The sequence below is a fragment of the Megalobrama amblycephala genome, linkage group LG7, assembly GCF_018812025.1.
Source record: "Megalobrama amblycephala isolate DHTTF-2021 linkage group LG7, ASM1881202v1, whole genome shotgun sequence".
Taxonomy (NCBI): Eukaryota; Metazoa; Chordata; class Actinopteri; order Cypriniformes; family Xenocyprididae; genus Megalobrama; species Megalobrama amblycephala.
Window position 1 is genome coordinate 16446145 of NC_063050.1, and position 22545 is coordinate 16468689.

The window sequence follows — 22545 nt, forward strand, 5'->3', positions numbered from 1 at the left end:
GTCTGTAATTTGCTAGTACATTTGGATCGATGGAGAGAGTTTGTGTTTTAAAGCGAAACAGACACTGGAATGAATAATTCTCTCTGCCATCTCTGATATAATCAGCATGGACTAAGATCACGCAGTTAGCGTGACGTAAATTACGTTATGATGCAATTTCACATGCTTCCATAATTTTTTCGCGTTAAATGCATCAAATTATTTTAACGCATTAAGGATTTTGAATTACTTGCATGCGTTAATGCGTTAACGTTGACAGCCCTAATATATATATAAATATATATATATATGCTGACTTATTATTGTGACAGAAAATAGATTACAATTTTTTGACCATTCAAAATTAAGATTTAAAATAGTTTGTATACTAGAAGTTCAAAACATTTTGTACCAAACGGATACTACTGGTATCTTTTCTGCCATGTTGAATATGGCTGTGAAATATTAACCCTAACCCCAATTGTGAATACTGCTTTAGATAAATACAGATTTTAAAAGCAGCAAAGGTGAGCGAGAGATGTTGCTTTTGGCTTATTGAGTAACAACCTATACTAAGTACAATGGATGAACAATATGGGTGGCTGGCTTCTGAATATTTCTCTTTTGTGAGATATTGGGCTTGTTTTGAAGAAATATGGGTGTAATATTGGTTTGCTAGAGTCTGTTATACTTTGTCACTGAGAGTCTTGGGAATGATGGTGGACAGGTCTCCTAAAACTGTTATTCTCTGTCAGTGTTGGTAAGACCTTATTCGATTACTGTTTCAAAGAATATTTTAGAGCTTGCCTTTAAATGTATTTAGATTGAAAGCTGATGAATGTGTAGGAAAATGCTGATATGAAAACCCTGACAACTTAGCAGTTATGGTGGGGGTTAAAGTTGTACAGTAACTAGAGTAGTTTAGTTAGATTGCTGTTGGAAGGAGGAGCTATATTGTTAGTGCATCAAGGCAGCTGTACTGGTATGGATTTTAATTCAGACAGTGAAGCATGTGACACTTTCTTCCAGTAACATTAATAGAACATTTGTTCTCAAAAGGTTAGCACAAAAATTTTGTTTATACATTATTTTCTCAGAACATCATTCTTGGAACAAAGTTAAAACATTTAGAATGAAAACTAACTTCAAATGAATAATGTTGTGTTTGCTCTTTTAAAAGAACATTCTTGGAACTTGGGAACGTTTTGTAGCCTATCCCAAAGTTATTGTTCCTAACTTTTCTCTTTAATTTATGTAAAAAGGTTACTTTCAAAACAATGGTCATGAAAACACCACATATTGTCATTAGTATTTGATGAATGTTCTCATAATGTTGGCAGAAAACATTCTCATTCAGCAATCATTTTTCGATTGTCCTTTAAATATTAAGGATCACTAACTTTATGGCTAAAAAATGGCTTAAGGTTGGATGCTAATTTGCAAAATCCCTTATTTCATGAACACCACTCAGTGGTCATATGTGTCCACGGTACAGTGTTAAACTGAAGAAGTGTTGGAGTTTAATAGATAATTAAATGATGATTGAGCATTAGTGATGACTCTTAGAGAAAGAATAACAAAAATTTTAAGTCACCATTGTGGTGACTGGTATTTCCTGTAGTTGGGCTCTTTACTCTTGTTTGTTTTGTTAGATTTTCTCTGGTTGCTTTGATAGTGTGTTCAGAAGTGAGTTTTTTTTTATTAATTTGTTCAAATATTGTGCTCCTGACTTTCTTAAAATCACACTTTCATACTAATCAACTGAAAACATGTTGCAAGCAAGAAGTTAATAACTCTGGTGTTATAAGAACTTCTGTAGACAGATGGCAAAAATCAGGTGAATCTGGTTAGTAATCCTGGATAGTATCCTCTGCTGAGATCTTGAGAGATTTAATGTATTTTATCTTCAGTTGATTTCTTCTAAGGCTGTGGCTGAAAGTCAGTTGTACTTTATTGTTTTTGTTGTTTCTCTTTCCTTCAGTGATTCTGCTTATTAAAAGCAGGTGGGTGATCAAATGTTTCAGGAACATCATACTATTAAATAATCTTATTAACATTAAGGAAGCTGGACATTTTTATGTTCTTGGAATGTTACAAACCAATGTTCCTATAATGTTGGGTTGTTCGTAAAAATTAGGTTGAAAGAATGTTTCAGGAACATCCTACTAACCTTAAAAAATATAAAAACATAAGAAAGCGGGACATGTTTAAGATAATTTTTAAACATCAGGGTGTCACCCCAACACAATTATCAGGTTAACTGACTCGTAACGTGTGGAATGTCTCATGACCTAATTGAAACTCACATCAGTCTTATTCACTGTAATCTTACTGTTTGCTGTAACAAATGAAGATGTAAGTAAATAATGACAGAATTTTGATTTTTTTGGGGTGAACTATCCCTTTAACATGGACACAGACCCCCTGTGATATTAGCTGTAAGGCTGTTAGCTGTCAGTCACATAAAATCTAACTAGTCTTAGATTCACAGGAGTGGTATTTAGAGTAATGCTATAAAGATTGTTCACTGGTGATTTTAACATTTGGGTGTAGCTGAGGTGGGGTGTTTATTTATCTATGCCTCATCCTTACACCCATTCAACTTGTTTGGCAATTCCCTCTGTGGCCTGATTAGTTGCCAAAAATATTTTGAGCATGTGTTTGCATGAAAGTGACACACCTGTGCCATCCAAGACTTTATTGTTAATGGCAGCTCTTATCAACAATATGAAAAAATTCCAGTTTCCAGCTCTCCAAACTGATTGCTTATATATGCCTACTTACAGTGCAGAAATGTTAACCTAAAATAGAATAATTGAGCCTATTTGTATTTGAACATTGAACAGTGCCATCTTTTCATAAAAGCAAAAAAGTTTGGACCATATAAACTTAATACATTTTTATTTGATTTGAATTAAATATGACATATTGCAATGTATATGCATATAATGTATAGACAAAATAAGTATAACCAAACAGCTAAAGAAAAAAACTTTTACAACATTTAAATTTGAAAATATGCATTAGGAAATACATGAGTTAAAAAGACTTTACAGACTCTTATCCCACTCAGAGACAGCAACAAAATACATGAAATTCAAGCAATCATTAAATGCAATTTAAAGAACAACAAATGCATTATCAAGCTTATCTATATATTAACCTATAATATTATCTGAGAGTATGCTACAATTGAACTAAATGTAATAAAATTCCATGTAATTAAAAATACATTTGCTCTTTGTTTAATTTGTTACAGCATGTCTAGATGTACTCTCATGATTGGTTGATGTATGGTTAAAGGATCTATAGGAAAAGCCTTAATATTTTTGACATAATAATGAGGCATGTTGCTTGAAGCAGACTGGATTCAATCTTTAATCCACTTGAAGGAGTGGTAGTTGTAGTTGAATCTGTAATAAAAGATATGCAAATTAGTTCAATCTCCATATAGATGAATTATTAGCATTATTAGCATTAGAATTATTAGAATTTTTTTTGCAATCATAGATAAAAGTAGAACAATTATAGATAAATGCTAAAATGTTAGAACAATGAAAAAATGTTTTGTGTGTCATATTTCCATGATAGTAAAGTTATTGCAGACTATAAGTTTATGGAGTAATAGAGTTTACCTGAACCATTGACTAAAACTGAATCAGGAATTATGTTCAGATCTTTGACATCTCCTGATGCTATTGCTGTCGAGAGGGTTTGTGCAACCTCTTGACCGGATGGGACAGATTGACTGGAGTTGAAGAACATTTCTGTTTTTGTGATAACTGACCCTTGGCTGGAATATATAAATGTTGAAATGATTATGTAAGGTTTAAAAATTCAGTCTCTCACACAGTACACATAAAATGAGCAGCATTCAAATATGCTGTATTTACCTGAATCCTTTAACAATGAGTCTAAGGAAGTTTGAAAATTTTTTTTTGTAAACTCCTTCAAGCTGGAACAGAATCAATTACAGACATCAGTTACAATACAGTGTGGTAATATATGATTGTTGGTTACATAATTGTCTCTTCTGTTAACTACGGGTTTAAAAATCAAGAAAAGTATCATTAGTATCATAGTGTGCTCTAATAAAGTAAATAGATTTGAACTCACCTGATTCTTGACAGACTGTGCCCTATTCTTGAACTCCACTGTGTTTGGATCGCTGAGTGCATTTACAAATGCGTCAGAAGAGCGAAAGTCCAGAGTGGTTTTCACTTCAGTAGTAGATGCAGTAGAAGCCGTAGATGCAGTAGAAGCTGTAGATGCAGTAGAAGGTGTAGATGCTGTAGAAGCTGTAGATGCTGTAGAAGCTGTAGATGCTGTAGAAGGTGTAGATGCAGTAGAAGCTGTAGATGCAGTAGAAGGTGTAGATGCAGTAGAAGCTGTAGATGCAGTAGAAGGTGTAGATGCAGTAGAAGCTGTAGATGCAGTAGAAGCTGTAGATGCAGTAGAAGGTGTAGATGCAGTAGAAGCTGTAGATGCAGTAGAAGGTGTAGATGCAGTAGAAGCTGTAGATGCAGTAGAAGGTGTAGATGCAGTAGAAGCTGTAGATGCTGTAGAAGCTGTAGATGCAGTAGAAGGTGTAGATGCAGTAGAAGCTGTAGATGCAGTAGAAGGTGTAGATGCAGTAGAAGCTGTAGATGCTGTAGAAGGTGTAGATGCTGTAGAAGCTGTAGATGCTGTAGAAGCCGTAGATGCAGTAGATGCTGTAGATGCTGTAGAAGCTGTAGATGTTGTAGAAGGTGTAGATGCTGTAGAAGCTGTAGATGCTGTAGAAGCCGTAGATGCTGTAGAAGCCGTAGATGCTGTAGAAGCCGTAGATGCAGTAGATGCTGTAGATGCTGTAGAAGCTGTAGATGTTGTAGAAGGTGTAGATGCTGTAGATGCTGTAGAAGGTACAGATGTTGTAGAAGCTGTAGATGCTGTAGATGCTGTAGATGATGGTGATGATGTTGCGTCTATTGATTGACTTGCTGCAATTCCTGTGGTTGCTAAAAAGTTATATATTTTACATATAGGCTTATCACAGAATTATTTCGTTTTTATAGATGTTAACGCTGCATGATTAATCATTAGAAGATTGCAATCTCAATTCAAACACCCACACAATCTTATTCCTAAATGACAACAATTCGACTATGTGAATCTTTGACAAGTACAATCACAACAAACATTCAAATCTGCGTTGGCGCTGCTGCTGACCCAAAGAGAGCAGTTGTTCTGTATGTCTGAAATAGCTTCTCAAACAACCACAGTCTTTTCAACAACACAGTATCATTATTTCTGTAACAATAAAAGGAGTATTGGGATAAAGGTTTTAGTTTGGATATAACCACTACGGAAGCCTTTCACTGCAACGTGAAAAAAATAAATTTAAGGTGGGGAAAAAACTGTCTTAAAAGTCTTAGAAGTCCTTAAAACATTTTTTTTTTTATCTCACCCTCACTTTTTATCTCTTCAAAAAAAAAATATCTTTCTCTTTAATAACTTTCTCTCTCTTCTAACTCTTTTTTACTCTCTTTAAACATTTTTTCTCTCTCCAATTAAACATAAGAGAGAGAGTTTTGCTCGCAAAACTTTTGTGTTCTTTGCGAGCAAATGCAAAATGTATTTGGGGAACTCAACACATTTGCAAGAGAATCCATTGGCAAATTATTTTGGATTTTTTTTCTTCACCATGTCCCTTTAGGGGCTCCATATTGAAAAAAATTATTTGAAGAAAGAGAAAATTGTTAAAAGAGAGAAAAAAATGTTTTAAAAGAGAAAAAAAAAATTTTGAAGAAAGAGGGATAGAAAAAATAAGTGACAAAGCGATATCGCTTGGGCACATTCCCATTGAGAATGGGCAACAAATTGCGATCTAAAGTACCAGATAGAAATTTGTTGCCCATTCTCAATGGGAAAGTGCCCAAGCAACACTGCCCTGCAAGATTGCTCAAAAAGTTGCCCCGTGTATCATCACTTTAAGACACTACATCCCTCCCACCCCAAAATTTTTCATGATAAAAACTGATGTGTTCGGTACCAATCAAAAACATTAAATCACGTTTGAATATAATCTGACACTTTGAATAAAGATTGAATTGATTACATCGCTACCTCAGTAAGTGACAATTGTGACTGTTAAAAAATGTATTTGCCATTGAATCTTTATTCCAGAGATTCATTCAAAAACACTGATTTATCCAATAATGAAACAAGTGAAGTCTTTATGAGTGAGTCATTGAATCATGATTCATTCAAACCCATTTTTTTTTATAAGCAGCAATTAACATTCTGTCAAACAAACATTCTTTTTTTTTTTTGTTTAGTTGTCTATTTTTTTAAACTAAAAAATTGTTGTAAATTACCTACCTAACAAAATGAATAAGATCAAAGCTTTTCTGTCCATCTTGGAAAGAGTCCTGTGGTGGAGATTAAAGTCTGTAAAGAAAGCAATATTTCACTGAAAAGTTAATGTGTGTGGGGAAAAAAAACAAGAAGTTAATGTTTTTGCTTTAATTTAAAATGCTTACAAAGTTAGACAGACCTTGCAAAGACAGACGTCTTTATTTGTTCTGTTTATATCTTAGATATCACAAAATTGAAATAAAATTCCAAATGATTATCATTTCCAAGCTGCATTATTTTTCTATCATGACTAGTTAATATTAACATCAGTGTTTTAGAAAACAAACGAATGCCCCTGACTGACATTTGGATATCCTAAAGATAATGGCTTTTCTAATCAATATCAAGATATATGAAATAATTAAGTAGAAGTTTATTTATATAACTGCAGTTTTCTGAAGATACATTTCATACAAAATTTAGTAATTCATTTAGTTAATTTACTTTTTGGGATGTAATTTAATTTAATTTTGTAACACTTGTGCCATTTCTGACAAAGACAAAACTGATACATTTTACCATATTATAAAATGGTTGGCTTGCCATTAAATATAGTAATACTTTGATAATTATATGTTGAGATATTTCTCACAATTAAACTATAATACAAAATAATTATCACAAATATATTTAGAGATATAAAATGTCCTTACCAATCCTTGAGCAGATATTATGATATTCAGCACGTTGGTTGGTAATCCGCTGTTGTCTCAGTGGCTTTAAGTGGATCTACTAGAAATTCTATGCTCCAGTTTCCACTTCTCCTGAATCACCTGCAGCACTCCTGCCTCTTTTATACCACACAATAACGGCCTGATTGCTTCCTTCTTTGAAATAAACAAATAAGCTCAATGGAATGTTGTGATGTCATGCTATGATTTTTTTGTTTGTTTGATTGTTTTGTTTTTTGAGCTGTCACATTTTAAATTTTATAACTGACTTTATGTTGTTCACATATGGGTATCTCATGGCTTTCGTTCATTACATCATTTCAATAAAATGTATTAACATTATTTAAAATCTGTTTCAATTCTGAGGGATAGGAATAGTTTCGTATAGTACTTGCATGGAGTTTGGTTTATGAATATCTCTGAATTTGTCAATTATTTTTAAGCATCAGTTTCCCATTGCTCAACAGTTAAACTCACAGTGCTGAGACAGTCTTATACAGCATAATCTTGCTATATTTCATATGTAGCCATATTCATCTCCGTGTTCAGGGCTTGACATTAATGTTTTTGCTTACCAGCCATTGTGACTTTCCAAAGTTACTAGCCACTCATCATTTTCACTGGCCACAATTTTGACATTGATACCATGGGAAAAAACTGCCATATAGATATTTTTAATATTTGGCAGCCGGTATATTAGGCTGCTGTCACTTTAAGACCTGACGCATGGATCCATTATACTATTATACACATGCGTTTTCTTTCGCAAATGTTTACATTCACTTAAAACATAACTGTTTACGTGAATTCTCGACTGGCATTTTGACATTATTTTGTGTGTATTTGACTGTTTCTGCTCAATAAGCAGTGAAAAAAACTCCATTTAGTACTGAGAGGTGGCTTTATGTGCATGTACTTTTGGTGTGAGCACAAAATCTGTGGGAATGAGTAAAATGATGTGCAATACACGCAATCCCATGGGAATGTGGGAAGGCAGGTTTGTGTGTCAGTTTGCTGTTGGAGAGATGAGAGCATATCTATTAAATGATGTGCAATACACGCAATCCCATGCCGAAATTCAGACCCAGTAACACCAACAATATTCATCTGGGGCAAATGAAATGAGTGAGTGTGGGAAGGCAGGTTTATGTGTCAGTTTGCTGTTGGAGAGATGAGAGCATATCTATTATGCGGAAAATGAGTATTGGAAGCATTTCCGATATATAACCCTCAGGGGTCTGAGGATTTTTGGGACCCTGGAGAAGTTTTGACATGCCCTGACATTTGTGCTTTTTTCAGTTGTTCATAAACATATTAATGGAAAAAGTGTCATTACACTGTATTCAGCACAAACTAGGCTACAATAATATGTGAGGAACATGTATGTACATGTTTGTGGTTTTGAAGGAATAATGTTTATGTGTGGTTATTGAAAAAACAAAAAACTTAAGTCACTGAAATAAAGCCAAAAAATATATATTAAATCTTTGTTCACAAGTCTTCTGGGTATTTGAGGTTGTAGACTAGAGTTTTTGCTTCAAAATGAGGTAAAAATTATGCTGCCTGCTTGTTCATATAAAACAATAGAGAGATTTAAATTTTCTAAAACATATTTGGTCAAGAAACACAGTATGCGTGGAGGCATGAATCCTCATGTATAATGGGTGATTCTCACCTGAGAAGACAAAAGAATCATATAATAATGACCTGAAATGACTTGCATATTAATGAGGCCTTTCAGTCAGGTAGGCTGTGAAAAAACCCTCTGTGATCATGTCTCAGCTCATCATAAACAGCAATACTGTGAAATATTATTACAATTTAAAATAATGGTATTCTATTATATTCTTTAAAATATAATGTATTTCTGTGATGCAAAGTGTCTGAACAATTATGTTACCTCTATGGCATTTCATATAGGCTTTTAGCTTAAAAGCATGCACATTTGGAGAAATATTGATGGATTCTCATATGTTTGTCAATTTTCTATACAGAAGAGTAATATTTATTCAGGATTTATTGTCATTACTATGAGTGCTGGATACTGTGTTTTCAATTCATACTTGCAGCCGGAGAGCACCCTAAGTAATTATAAAATTCAACCCGCCAAAGTGGCTAGTAGGAGTGACGGTGTTACACGCCACTGCTGAAATCAAGCCGCATTTGACGGGTTGGCGGGTGCTAATGTCAAGCCCTGTATATAATGCATGTGGATCTCAAACAGAAATAAAATAAATTCAGAGCAACAATTGCACAGGCATTAAAAATGTTGTGATAAAGAAATCCACCCACACAAGCTCTTTTTATTTGTAACAATGGATGTAGCTATTTCTTAAAAAGTACAACCCCATTTCCAAAAAAGTTGGGTCTTTTTGTAAAATGCAGTAAAACCTAGAATCTGTGATTTGCCATTTCTCAGGAACCTCTATTTAAGTGACAAAAGCAGGCCCAGTTCCAGAATCAAATCAACGAGGGTGCTTCTGAAATTACTTAGGGTGCTCTAGTAATGTGCAGATGTAGGATAAGCAATGGGTTCACCATAGAAGTATGCATCTGTTGTGGAGAAAAGTCTTCTCTTTCTTGCAAATGAAGCTCAAGAGTTCCAGTGCCAAAATACCACTTACATATGCGGTACTAAATCTGATACAGGTCAATTGTTTTGTAATGCGACCGCAGAGTGAACAGTCATATCGGAATTCATGTGATTTTTACATCACTCGAGATCAATATTTGTCACTATTCTGCGCTCATGGGAGTCTTTTCAAAGATTTTACAGACCCAACATTAACAAGACAGTTGCGCAAGGTAGTCAGTAGAAGGGCAGTGATGTGTCAGAACTCAGAGACAGCTCTGTAATACAAGAAAAACATGAGGGCTATCATAAAAGTTTCAAAACTCTGCACTCTTTTGTCACATCATTGTCTTTATTTTTCATATTGCCTGCGCATAATAATAAATGTGTAATCGCTTACTTTAATGTCCTCTGTGTGTACTTCCATATGACAGCACGCTGTGTGTTGCCATGATTTTCCTGCAGAATTGGGTTACTTTTTCACAGTTGCAAGTCTGTGGGTTGAAGCGACCACACTAACACGATTTTTAACCCTCGGAACGCAATTTTTACAGGGATACCCCAAGGAACGTAATTGGGTTTTGGACTAGTTTTGAGAAGCAATTGAGTGGATTTTTTGGATTTTGCCAATTGATGGTCAACCCTTTCTCAGAGACAAGAATCCTCCAAGTGACATATTTATTTCTTAATAATGGTCTTGGTCTTTTACAGCCATTTGTTGTTTATTGGAAAACCCCTGACTTGGCAAAAAACTACCCAGTGGGCAACAAGACTTTCTCAGATGCATTTGACCTATTATTTCTCACAGCTTCGTAATACTTCTGCTGCAGTTGTTTTCAGTTTCATCAATGTACAGTTAATGATTTCATCACATTGAGACATTTAATATGAGAGACCAACAACTATGTGAACAACAACCATGATTGGCTATGTTGCTCACTGCTGCAAAACACGTTGTAAATAGATACATTTGACGTTCTCCAGAGAGCAAACACAAATATGCACTGGAGCATTTACCAAATCTGGTTTGCCAATACAGTATCAACTGTGGGTGCTCTTGCTTGCGTTTGAGGGTGTTTAGCCCCCCCTAGCACCCCCGTAGAATTGGCCCTGGACAAAAGTAAAAAGAAAAGATTTCCAATGACCAAATTAATTGTATTTTGTAAAAATAAATACATTTTGATTTTGATAGCTGCAACACACTCCAAAAAAGATTGGAACAGAGGCTAAATGAAAGTGTAAAGATTACAGAATATTTAATATTATATTATATAAGTTATTTTGATATCGGTTTTGAAACAGTCTACAATTAGCAGGTGAATTGATAGGTGAGGGTACCATGTATAATAGGAGCATCCACCAAAGGCTCAGTCTTTGCAAACAAAGATGGGTCTTGGCTCATCACTTTGTGCCAAATTTCATGAGAGAATTGACAAAAAATTCAAAAATCACATTTCTCAATGCAGGATTGCAGAGAATTTAAGTCTTTCACCATCTATATATTTTGTGCAAAGATTCAGAGAATGCAGAGAAATCTCAGTCTGTGTAACCCAACAATGCTGAAGTTTGTTATTTGTTGATGTTTGTTGAGCCAGTGCATGGGAACAAGCTGTACCTCCCACTAATATCATCACTTTCAGAGCATTATTCCCCTTCTGGCTTTCTTCCCCTTGGATCCAAAACCTTAACATTAGTTTTGCTGGTATTTGGACATTCAGATTGGTGCACTGGTATTATTACAATTACTGTCTTTTTTAAAACCACTAAAAGAATATCAAACTTGATGATCAGCATTTTTAATGTCTCAAAATCTTTTGATCAAATTCCACTTTCATGTTTCGTTCCACCCCCAAACACATGTACATGCTCAACCAACCAACCAACCAACAAGCAATATGACTGCAGATAGAGAAGATTAAATGACAAACCCCGGAGATATTCAGCGAACAACGGCGCTGTCTGCTGGCAAACTTGCACAATGCAGTTAGACTTGAAATCTGGAAAAACTGAAAGAGCAAATGTAGAAAAGGAAACAACCATTATTGTTGAACAATGAAACAACATTCACAATGAAACAAAACTTTTATACTGGTACAAAGTCAGAAGAGCTTGATATTCTGTTTTATAGATATGGAAGGTATTTTGAAAGTCATTTGAGTTTCATTGGTTCTACTTTTTGGAACAACATGAGGGTGAGTAAATAGCTCCATTTAATATTTCCATTTTGGAGTGAACTTTCCCTTTAACATGGATACAGGCCCTCTGTGATTTTAGCTTTCAGTTACATAAACTCAAACCAGCCTTTATTTATAGATAAAGATTATTCACTGGTTATTTTAATATGGGTGTAACGTGGGTGTAGCAGAGTGTCTATTTATCTATGTGTCACCCATACAACTTGTTTGGCAATTCCTTCTTTTGCTTGATAGCTGCCAGAAATGAAGAATGATTGGAACATGTGTTAATGTGGCCATGAGACTGAGAGTGAAACACTTGTATCACCTTCATTTTTAATGCCAACTTTTGGTAAGCAGGGTCGGTCCAAGAGCCATGGGAGTGGAGCGAGGTCAGTGGTGCGAGTCCTACTGAATGTCACCTGTGTGCCAGATCAGTCTCGAGTCCCATGGAGGTGCTCTGACAGTGGAGGAAGAGAGGACCAGGCCTGGACTTGTTGTTTTGTTTTAGTTTATGCAGTAGTCTGCGAGGGGCTGCCGCTTTACTTTCATTTTGTTCTTTTTGTTAACATTCGCCAGTTCCAGTCTCCTTCTTCCCTGAACCTTTACATTTGTTACATTGGTGATTAAACAATTTGTTACGTGGAGCAATTTAGCAACAGGTGGGACAGAGAGCTCGCTGCCGTGCTTGGTTGAGGAGGGGTGGCTGCCATCCGTGAGGGGACGGGGGGTTGCCGCCATTCACCGGAGGCCAGACCTGCTGTCATCCGTCATGATGGGGAGGAGCAGGCAGAGCAAGAATGGAGAGAGATGTGGGTATGTGGCAAGCAGGGTGGGGCCGAGAGCCGTGGGAGCAGAGCGAGGCCGGTGGCATGAGTGCTAATGAGCATGATCTGTGCGTCACACTGGTCTCAAGTCCAACGGAGGAGCTTCAGAATCATATAAAGAAGAGTAACGACAGTGAAGGATGAGAGAGGACCAGGCCTTATATGCTTTACTTTCATTTTGTTGTGTTTATTTTGTGATTAAACGTTTACTATTTGCCCGTTCCTGTCTCCTTCTTTCGAGAGCCTTTAATTTCGTTTACACAACACTCATCAACAATATACACTAAAAAGCCAGTTTCCAATAGCTTTCCAAATGTAATGCTTTATGAAAGCTTGTACTTACAGTACAGAAACTCTGACATAAAATTTGAATTAAGTTGCATTTGAACACTGAACAGTAGAAGCTGTAGATACAGTAAGAATACATATAGTATTCTCTTTTCATGAAAGCAAAATATTTTGGACCATATAAACTTAATAAATATTTTTATTTGATTAAAATAAATATGACATATTGCTATTACAACTTAGACAACAAAGTATGACAAGTATTTATCCTTAAAACAAATATACAAATAGCTTTTACAGTGTTTACATTTGAAAACATACATTAGGAAATACATGAGGAAAAAAAAGATCGACTTCTCTCTCCTAGAAAACAGCCTGCTGTTAAACAAATATCTGCAAATATATTCTTGAGAAAAAAATGCATTATCAAGCTTATCTTTATATTGCTTTATACCATTATTTGAGAGTGTGCTACAATGGAAATACTATATATCACATAATAAATAAATTTGCTCTTTGTTTAGTTTGTTACAGCATGTCTAGTTGTACCCTTATGTTTGGTTGATATATTATTAAGGGATCTATATAAAATGTCTTAATATCTTAGACATAATAATAAGGCATGTTGCTTGAAGCAGACTTGATTCAATCTTTAATCCACTTGAAGTTGTAGTTACTGTAGGAGCGATAGTTGTAGTTGAAGCTGCAATAAAAGATATGCAAATTAGTTCAATCTCCATATAGATGAAATATCACAGCTTCATTCAGCTTCATTCCTTCATTCTAGTGAAAATGAGAAAAAAACAAGAACAAATATAGATAAATCCTAAATTGTTAGAAAAAAATGTTTTGTGTTCCAAATTTCCATCTATGGAGTAATCGAGCTTACCTGAACCATTGACTGAAACTGACTGAGGAATTATGTTCAGTGGATTGACACCTCCTGTATTCACTGCTGTCAAGAGGGTGTTTGAAATCTCTTGAACAGATGGGGCAGGTTGGTTAAGGCTGAAGAATATTTCTGTTGTTGTGATGATTGACCCAGCTCTGGAATATATAAATGCTGAAATTATTATGTTAGCTTAAGTTTATTGGATTCTCTTTTTTTTTTTTTTTTTTTTTGCTCTTTCTTTCAATCACACACACACACACACAGAGAGAGAGAGAGAGAGAGAATACTTAAAATAAGCAGCATTTTAATATGCTGTATTTACCTGAATCCTATGACAATCACTCTGAGGAAATTAATATATTTGGGTCTGTAGATTCCTTCAAGCTGGAACAGAAACGATTACAGACATCAATTACAATAGAGTATGGCAATATATGATTGTTGGTTACATAATTGTTGTCTCTTCTGTTAACTATGAGTTTAAAAGTCAAGAAAAGTATCATTAGTGCGTTCCAGTAAATTCGGTAAATAGATTTGAACTCACCTGATCTATAACAAGCTTAGACCTATTCTTGAACTCCTCTGAGGTTTGATTGCTGAGCGCATCTAGAAATGTGTCCAAAGAGCGAAACACCAGATCGGATTTCACTTCAGGTATTTTTGCAGTAGTTGTTGTGAAAGTTGTAGAAGTTGTAGATGCAGTAGATGCTGTAGAAGTTGTAGATGCTGTAGACACTGTCAAAGCTGTAGATGCTGTAGAAGGTGTAGAAGCTGTAGATGCTGTAGAAACTGTAGACACTGTAGATGCTGTAGATGCTGTAGAAACTGTAGACTCTGTAGATGCTGTAGAAGCAGTGGATGCTGTAGAAGTTGTAGATGCTGTAGACACTGTCAAAGCTGTAGATGCTGTAGAAGCTGTAGACTCTGTAGATGCAGTAGATGCTGTAGAAGCTGTAGATGCTGCAGAAACTGTAGATGCTGTAGATGCTGTAGACTCTGTAGATGCCGTAGACAAAAGAGCAGGAAATGTTTCAGCAGGAACTGTAGTGGTCGCTGAGGACACTGCTGTTGTTGTTGTAGGTGTTGTGGAGGATTCAGCTGTTGTAACACTATTTTGTGGTGCTGTTGTGGTTTCTCCTGCTGTAGTGGTGGATATTTCAGCAGGAACTGTAGTGGTCGCTGAGGACACTGCTGTTGTTGTAGGTGTTGTGGAGGATTCAGCTGTTGTAACGCTAGTTTGAGGTGCTGTTGTGGTTTCTCCTGCTGTGGTGGTGGATGATTCAGCAGAAACTGTAGTGGCCGCTGAGGACAATGCTGTTGTTGTAGGTGTTGTGGAGGATTCAGCTGTTGTAACACTTGTTTGTGGTGCTGTTGTGGTTTCTCCTGCTGTAGTGGTAGATGTTTCAGCAGGAACTGTAGTGGTTGCTGAGGACACTGATGTTGTTGTAGGTGTTGTGGACGATTCAGCTGTTGTAACACTAGTTTGTGTTGCTGTTGTGGTTTCTCCTGCTGTAGTGGTAGATGTTTCAGCAGGAACTGTAGTGGTCGCTGAGGACACTGCTGTAGTTGTAGGTGTTGTGGAGGATTCAGCTGTTGTAACACTAGTTTGTGGTGCTGTTGTGGTTTCTCCTGCTGTAGTGGTAGATGTTTCAGCAGGAACTGTAGTGGTTGCTGAGGACACTGATGTTGTTGTAGGTGTTGTGGAGGATTCAGCTGTTGTAACACTAGTTTGTGGTGCTGTTGTGGTTTCTCCTGCTGTAGTGGTAGATGTTTCAGCATGAACTGTAGTGGTCGCTGAGGACACTGCTGTTGCTGTAGGTGTTACGGACGATTCAGCTGTTGTAATGCTAGTTTGTGGTGCTGTTGTAGTTTCTCCTGCTGTAGTGGTTGATGATTCAGCAGGAACTGTAGTGGTCGCTGAGGACACTGCTGTTGTTGTAGATGTTATGGACGATTCAGCTGTTGTAATGCTAGTTTGAGGTGCTGTTGTGGTTTCTCCTGCTGTAGTAGTGGATGTTTCAGCAGAGACTGTAGTGGCCGCTGAGGACACTGCTGTTGTTGTTGTAGGTGTTGTGGAGGATTCAGCTGTTGTAACACTAGTTTGTGGTGCTGTTGTGGTTTCTCCTGCTGTAGTGGTGGATGATTCAGCAGGAACTGTAGTGGTCGCTGAGGACACTGCTGTTGTTGTAGGTGTTGTGGACGATTCAGCTGTTGTAACACTAGTTTGTGGTGCTGTTGTGGTTTCTCCTGCTGTAGTCGTGGATGTTTCAGCATGAACTGTAGTGGTCGCTGAGGACACTGCTGTTGCTGTAGGTGTTATGGACGATTCAGCTGTTGTAATGCTAGTTTGAGGTGCTGTTGTGGTTTCTCCTGCTGTAGTGGTGGACGTTTCAGCAGGAACTGTAGTGGTCGCTGAGGACACTGCTGTTGTTGTTAGTGTTGTGGATGATTCAGCTGTTGTAACACTAGTTTGTGGTGCTGTTGTGGTTTCTCCTGCTGTAGTCGTGGATGTTTCAGCGGGAACTGTAGTGGTCGCTGAGGACACTGCTGTTGTTGTAGATGTTATGGACGATTCAGCTGTTGTAATGCTAGTTTGAGGTGCTGTTGTGGTTTCTCCTGCTGTAGTGGTGGATGTTTCAGCAGGAACTGTAGTGGTCGCTGAGGACACTGCTGTTGTTGTTAGTGTTGTGGATGATTCAGCTGTTGTAACACTAGTTTGAGGTGCTGTTGTGGTTTCTCCTGCTGTAGTGGTGGATGTTTCAGCGGGAACTGGTGTGGTCGCTGAGGACACTGCTGTTGTTGTTGTAGGTGTTGTGGAGGATTCAGCTGTTGTAACACTAGTTTGAGGTGCTGTTGTGGTTTCTCCTGCTGTAGTGGTGGATGTTTCAGCGGGAACTGGTGTGGTCGCTGAGGACACTGCTGTTGTTGTTGTAGGTGTTGTGGGGGATTCAGCTGTTGTAACACTTGTTTGTGGTGCTGTTGTGGTTTCTCCTGCTGTAGTGGTGGACGTTTCAGCGGGAACTGTAGTGGTCGCTGAGGACACTGCTGTTGTTGTTGTAGGTGTTGTGGAGGATTCAGCTGTTGTAACACTAGTTTGAGGTGCTGTTGTGGTCTCCCCTGCTGTAGTGGTGGACGTTTCAGCGGGAACTGTAGTGGTCGCTGAGGACACTGCTGTTGTTGTTGGTGTTGTGGAGGATTCAGCTGTTGTAACACTTGTTTGAGGTGCTGTTGTGGTTTCTCCTGCTGTAGTGGTGGACGTTTCAGCAGGAACTGTAGTGGTCGCTGAGGACACTGCTGTTGTTGTTGGTGTTGTGGAGGATTCAGCTGTTGTAACACTAGTTTGTGGTGCTGTTGTGGTTTCTCCTGCTGTAGTGGTGGATGATTCAGCAGGAACTGTAGTGGTCGCTGAGGACACTGCTGTTGTTGTAGGTGTTGTGGACGATTCAGCTGTTGTAACACTAGTTTGTGGTGCTGTTGTGGTTTCTCCTGCTGTAGTCGTGGATGTTTCAGCATGAACTGTAGTGGTCGCTGAGGACACTGATGTTGTTATAGGTGTTGTGGAGGATTCAGCTGTTGTAACACTAGTTTGTGGTGCTGTTGTGGTTTCTCCTGCTGTAGTGGTGGATGATTCAGCAGGAACTGTAGTGGTCGCTGAGGACACTGCTGTTGTTGTAGGTGTTGTGGACGATTCAGCTGTTGTAACACTAGTTTGTGGTGCTGTTGTGGTTTCTCCTGCTGTAGTGGTGGATGATTCAGCAGGAACTGTAGTGGTCGCTGAGGACACTGCTGTTGCTGTAGGTTTTATGGACGATTCAGCTGTTGTAATGCTAGTTTGAGGTGCTGTTGTGGTTTCTCCTGCTGTAGTGGTGGACGTTTCAGCAGGAACTGTAGTGGTCGCTGAGGACACTGCTGTTGTTGTTAGTGTTGTGGATGATTCAGCTGTTGTAACACTAGTTTGTGGTGCTGTTGTGGTTTCTCCTGCTGTAGTCGTGGATGTTTCAGCGGGAACTGTAGTGGTCGCTGAGGACACTGCTGTTGTTGTAGATGTTATGGACGATTCAGCTGTTGTAATGCTAGTTTGAGGTGCTGTTGTGGTTTCTCCTGCTGTAGTGGTGGATGTTTCAGCAGGAACTGTAGTGGTCGCTGAGGACACTGCTGTTGTTGTTAGTGTTGTGGATGATTCAGCTGTTGTAACACTAGTTTGAGGTGCTGTTGTGGTTTCTCCTGCTGTAGTGGTGGATGTTTCAGCGGGAACTGTAGTGGTCGCTGAGGACACTGCTGTTGTTGTTGTAGGTGTTGTGGAGGATTCAGCTGTTGTAACACTAGTTTGAGGTGCTGTTGTGGTTTCTCCTGCTGTAGTGGTGGATGTTTCAGCGGGAACTGGTGTGGTCGCTGAGGACACTGCTGTTGTTGTTGTAGGTGTTGTGGGGGATTCAGCTGTTGTAACACTTGTTTGTGGTGCTGTTGTGGTTTCTCCTGCTGTAGTGGTGGACGTTTCAGCGGGAACTGTAGTGGTCGCTGAGGACACTGCTGTTGTTGTTGTAGGTGTTGTGGAGGATTCAGCTGTTGTAACACTAGTTTGAGGTGCTGTTGTGGTCTCCCCTGCTGTAGTGGTGGACGTTTCAGCGGGAACTGTAGTGGTCGCTGAGGACACTGCTGTTGTTGTTGGTGTTGTGGAGGATTCAGCTGTTGTAACACTTGTTTGAGGTGCTGTTGTGGTTTCTCCTGCTGTAGTGGTGGACGTTTCAGCAGGAACTGTAGTGGTCGCTGAGGACACTGCTGTTGTTGTTGGTGTTGTGGAGGATTCAGCTGTTGTAACACTAGTTTGTGGTGCTGTTGTGGTTTCTCCTGCTGTAGTGGTGGATGATTCAGCAGGAACTGTAGTGGTCGCTGAGGACACTGCTGTTGTTGTAGGTGTTGTGGACGATTCAGCTGTTGTAACACTAGTTTGTGGTGCTGTTGTGGTTTCTCCTGCTGTAGTGGTGGATGTTTCAGCAGGAACTGTAGTGATCGCTGAGGACACTGCTGTTGTTGTTGGTGTTGTGGAGGATTCAGCTGTTGTAACACTTGTTTGAGGTGCTGTTGTGGTTTCTCCTGCTGTAGTGGTGGACGTTTCAGCAGGAACTGTAGTGGTCGCTGAGGACACTGCTGTTGTTGTTGGTGTTGTGGAGGATTCAGCTGTTGTAACACTAGTTTGAGGTGCTGTTGTGGTTTCTCCTGCTGTAGTGGTGGACGTTTCAGCAGGAACTGTAGTGGTCGCTGAGGACACTGCTGTTGTTGTTGGTGTTGTGGAGGATTCAGCTGTTGTAACACTAGTTTGAGGTGCTGTTGTGGTTTCTCCTGCTGTAGTGGTGGACGTTTCAGCAGGAACTGTAGTGGTCGCTGAGGACACTGCTGTTGTTGTTGGTGTTGTGGAGGATTCAGCTGTTGTAACACTAGTTTGTGGTGCTGTTGTGGTTTCTCCTGCTGTAGTGGTGGATGTTTCAGCAGGAACTGTAGTGGTCGCCGAGGACACTGCTGTTGTTGTTGGTGTTGTGGAGGATTCAGCTGTTGTAACACTAGTTTGAGGTGCTATTGTGGTTTCTCCTGCTGTGGTGGTGGACGTTTCAGCAGGAACTGTAGTGGTCGCTGAGGACACTGTTGTTGTTGTAGGTGTTGTGGAGGATTCAGCTGTTGTAACACTAGTTTGTGGTGCTGTTGTGGTTTCTCCTGCTGTAGTGGTGGATGTTTCAGCAGGAACTGTAGTGGTCGCCGAGGACACTGTTGTTGTTGTTGTTGGTGTTGTGGAGGATTCAGCTGTTGTAACACTAGTTTGAGGTGCTGTTGTGGTTTCTCCTGCTGTGGTGGTGGACGTTTCAGCAGGAACTGTTGTTGTTGAGGGCACTGGTGTTGTCGCTGTAGGTGTTGTAGAGGATTCAGCTGTTGTTTGTGGTGGTGTTGTGGTAACTACTGTACTGGTGGATGTTTCAGCAAGAGTTGTGTCTGCTGATGACGTTGTAGATGTGTCAGCTGTACTAACAGATGATGGTGATGATGTTGAATCTGTTGTGGTCTGAGTTGTTGCATTTTGTATTGTTGCTAGAGAAAACAAAAAGTTAGTGTTTCGTTAATTTTTTTTTTTTTTTTATATATACAGTATATTTTATGTTTAAGCAAATTGAAGAAATTGTATGGTTTTCTTACAGGTATGATTTATTTTACCTACCAATAAAAATGCAGATGATAATCAAAGCTTTTCTCTCCATTCTGTGAAGAGTACAGCGGTGATAATAAAAGTCTGCAAAGCAAGCAATATGCACAAAGTTTATACACACACACACACACACACACACACACATAAATATGTACATACAGTACTGGGTAGCAACTGATTATATATGATCTGGATTACCTAATCAGATTCCAAAAATAAATAGTATACTCATTATAAGACTGCAATTTCATTTTTATTGATTGCATTATTACATGAATTTATTTTTACTTAAATTAGTAATTATTACTTACTTACTATTACTTTTATAGTTTCCTTTTTAAAACAACATATTGCTTAGGGGGAGACCGGGGAGTGTTGTAACACAGGGTCAGTTGTAACACTGCCAGTTTGACAAGTCAGAAAAGAACTGTGGTGATGTCATCAATATCATACATAAGTCCCCATTTTTCAAAAGGCTTATAAATCATACAGAATGAGGTTTTTTTTTTTTTTTGAGAAAGTAAAAATGTGCACAGTTTTCTGTGATGGGTAGGTTTAGGTGTAGGGCAATAGAAAATACAGTTTGTACAGTATAAGAACAATTACGCCTATGGAATGTCCTCACAATTCACAAAAACAAACCTGTGTGTGTGTGTGCATGCACATTTTTAGTATTTATGAGCAACTTGGCATTTTCATCCAGCTTTTTTTTTTATGTGATCCCAAAATGTCCTGAAAAATGTCCCAAAATTCACATAAAAATAAGTGGATGGCAACATAGCTAGTGACTTGAACCCTTATGTGACAGGAATACAGTATGACACACAAACACACACACTGCAATTGTTTGTGTTAAGTAATTTAAAGTAATAAAAGTAATACAATACAATGTTTTTGTCACTTTAAATTGTTAACTTTATTCAAAACATATTATTCTTTTTTTTTTCTTCAATAATGTTCTTTAATAAATTTAGATTGTGTAGATCTTATTTCAGCAAATTAGCTCTTATTGTTACATCTATCCCCAGTAGTGGAGTAGGTTGTCTCAATGAAAATCTTTGTGTTTGAAATTAACACAAATAATCTGTGATTGTGTAGTATATGTCCAAGTAAGCTATATTTGTAGACAAATTTGGCTACCATTTATCAAATTCAAAATCATAAACAACCACATATGTTCAGAAAGTCTTCTAGTTTTGTGGAATTCACAGACCACACAGCATGACAACTGTAACATTTTATCATATTACATTTAATTTTTCATTAACATAGTAATGCTTTAATTGTTATGTATGTTTTGCGATATTTCCAGCAATACAAACTATACTTTATAATATGAGTATAATTAACACAAATATATTTTTGTGAAATAAAATATCCTTACCAATCCTTGGGCAGATATTTTTATGATGAACACCTAGATTGGTAATCCGCAGCTGCCAAAGTATCTTTAAGTGGGTACTCCAGTTTTTAACTACTCCACTTACGGCGCTTCTTCTTAAATAGCACTCAGTGACGTCCTGATTGTGCTTTATTGCTTCACTGATAAGCTATCTGGAATGCCCCTTGCAGTTATCGTGACGTTTTTCTAATATCTTATAGTGACTGTCTAAAATGTCTGGACTGCGCAACAATGAATTATAGCCATGCTTATTTATAGAAACTGTTAAATAACTTGACAAAGCCATATTGTTTAGGACTATAAATATATGTAATTCACATATCATGGTTATATCACTGTTTTCATTATATTTAAATCAATAATTATTTTAAATCTATCCGAAATTCGCGGGACAGACCAATTTCTTAACACTTGCATCGGCCTACACAATTTGGTTTAAGAAAAAAAATAAAAATCTGAATTTGTCGATATTACTGCATGAATATTTGGAAAAACGGAAAATGAAGTTACACAAGTTTACACTATTAAAAACAACAACAATAACATCAAAAACAGTTTCATGAATATAGGGCAGATTGCGACAGTAAAGATGATTGTGCAGAAAGTTCTTTTTAAGGATCATACGTCAACTAATCATGATTACTACACAAGTGAGATCATAACAGCCCAAAACAAAAGACAGCAGGTTTACCTAAGCATTCCTCACATTCTGACACATAGTTTCACTGGCTTCCTTGACGTTTCTCAGAATGTTTTCCCTCAGTTATTTCTCAATGAATCGCTAATGTCCCAGCGCTCAGCACTTAAACTCGTATAGTGATATCCTATATTTCCTATGATTTATAGCCTACTGTAAAAATATACACTGATTTTTTTCCTTACATAGTTGTATTCCATTTCGCATATCGCATGTAGGCTATGTTCACTATAAAAATTCAGCGGGTCTCAGGGGAAAAAGCGGACATTCTAAATTTCCTGGAGGAAAAAAATGTTCAAAATTGCTCTTTTTTATTTGTAAAATTAATGTAGCCATTTCTATTAAAAAATCTTAAAATCTATTCTAGACTTATAATAACTGTAATTATTAAAACGGACAACTATAATTAACTGCTTTAAAAGAATATTTGACATAAAATGTCAATGACGCAAAA

General features: G+C 37.7%; 2 protein-coding genes across 2 annotated transcripts; both read right to left on the reverse strand.

Moving 5' to 3' along the window:
- Positions 1-3872: 3872 nt before the first annotated feature.
- Positions 3873-12566, reverse strand: LOC125273130 (DNA-directed RNA polymerase subunit beta''-like). The gene is made up of 3 exons (XM_048198396.1): positions 12550-12566; positions 4096-4976; positions 3873-3934 (listed from the first exon to the last, which is right to left on the reverse strand). Exons 1-2 carry the CDS (start codon positions 12564-12566, stop codon positions 4202-4204), a joined length of 792 nt encoding a protein of 263 aa, XP_048054353.1. The 3' UTR covers positions 3873-3934; positions 4096-4201.
- Positions 12567-13088: 522 nt separating this feature from the next.
- On the reverse strand, positions 13089-21475 carry LOC125271867 (mucin-2-like). The gene is made up of 6 exons (XM_048196148.1): positions 21377-21475; positions 20005-20076; positions 14344-19877; positions 14122-14183; positions 13797-13954; positions 13089-13610 (listed from the first exon to the last, which is right to left on the reverse strand). The coding sequence occupies exons 2-6, from the start codon at positions 20042-20044 to the stop codon at positions 13489-13491; spliced, it is 5916 nt and encodes a 1971-aa protein (XP_048052105.1). The 5' UTR covers positions 20045-20076; positions 21377-21475; the 3' UTR covers positions 13089-13488.
- Between the last annotated feature and the right edge of the window lie 1070 nt (positions 21476-22545).

What these genes read in the sequence shown, in the direction of transcription:
- LOC125271867 (XM_048196148.1), bottom strand. Translation starts at nt 20,044, where the DNA reads ATGGAGAGAAAAGCTTTGATTATCATCTGCATTTTTATTG. An exon ending in CTAAGCTTGTTATAGATCAG is followed by an intron (nt 14,184 to 14,343) that starts GTGAGTTCAAAT and finishes TTTCTGTTCCAG; the next exon opens with CTTGAAGGAATCTACAGACC. An exon ending in GTGATTGTCATAGGATTCAG is followed by an intron (nt 13,955 to 14,121) that starts GTAAATACAGCA and finishes TATATATTCCAG; the next exon opens with AGCTGGGTCAATCATCACAA.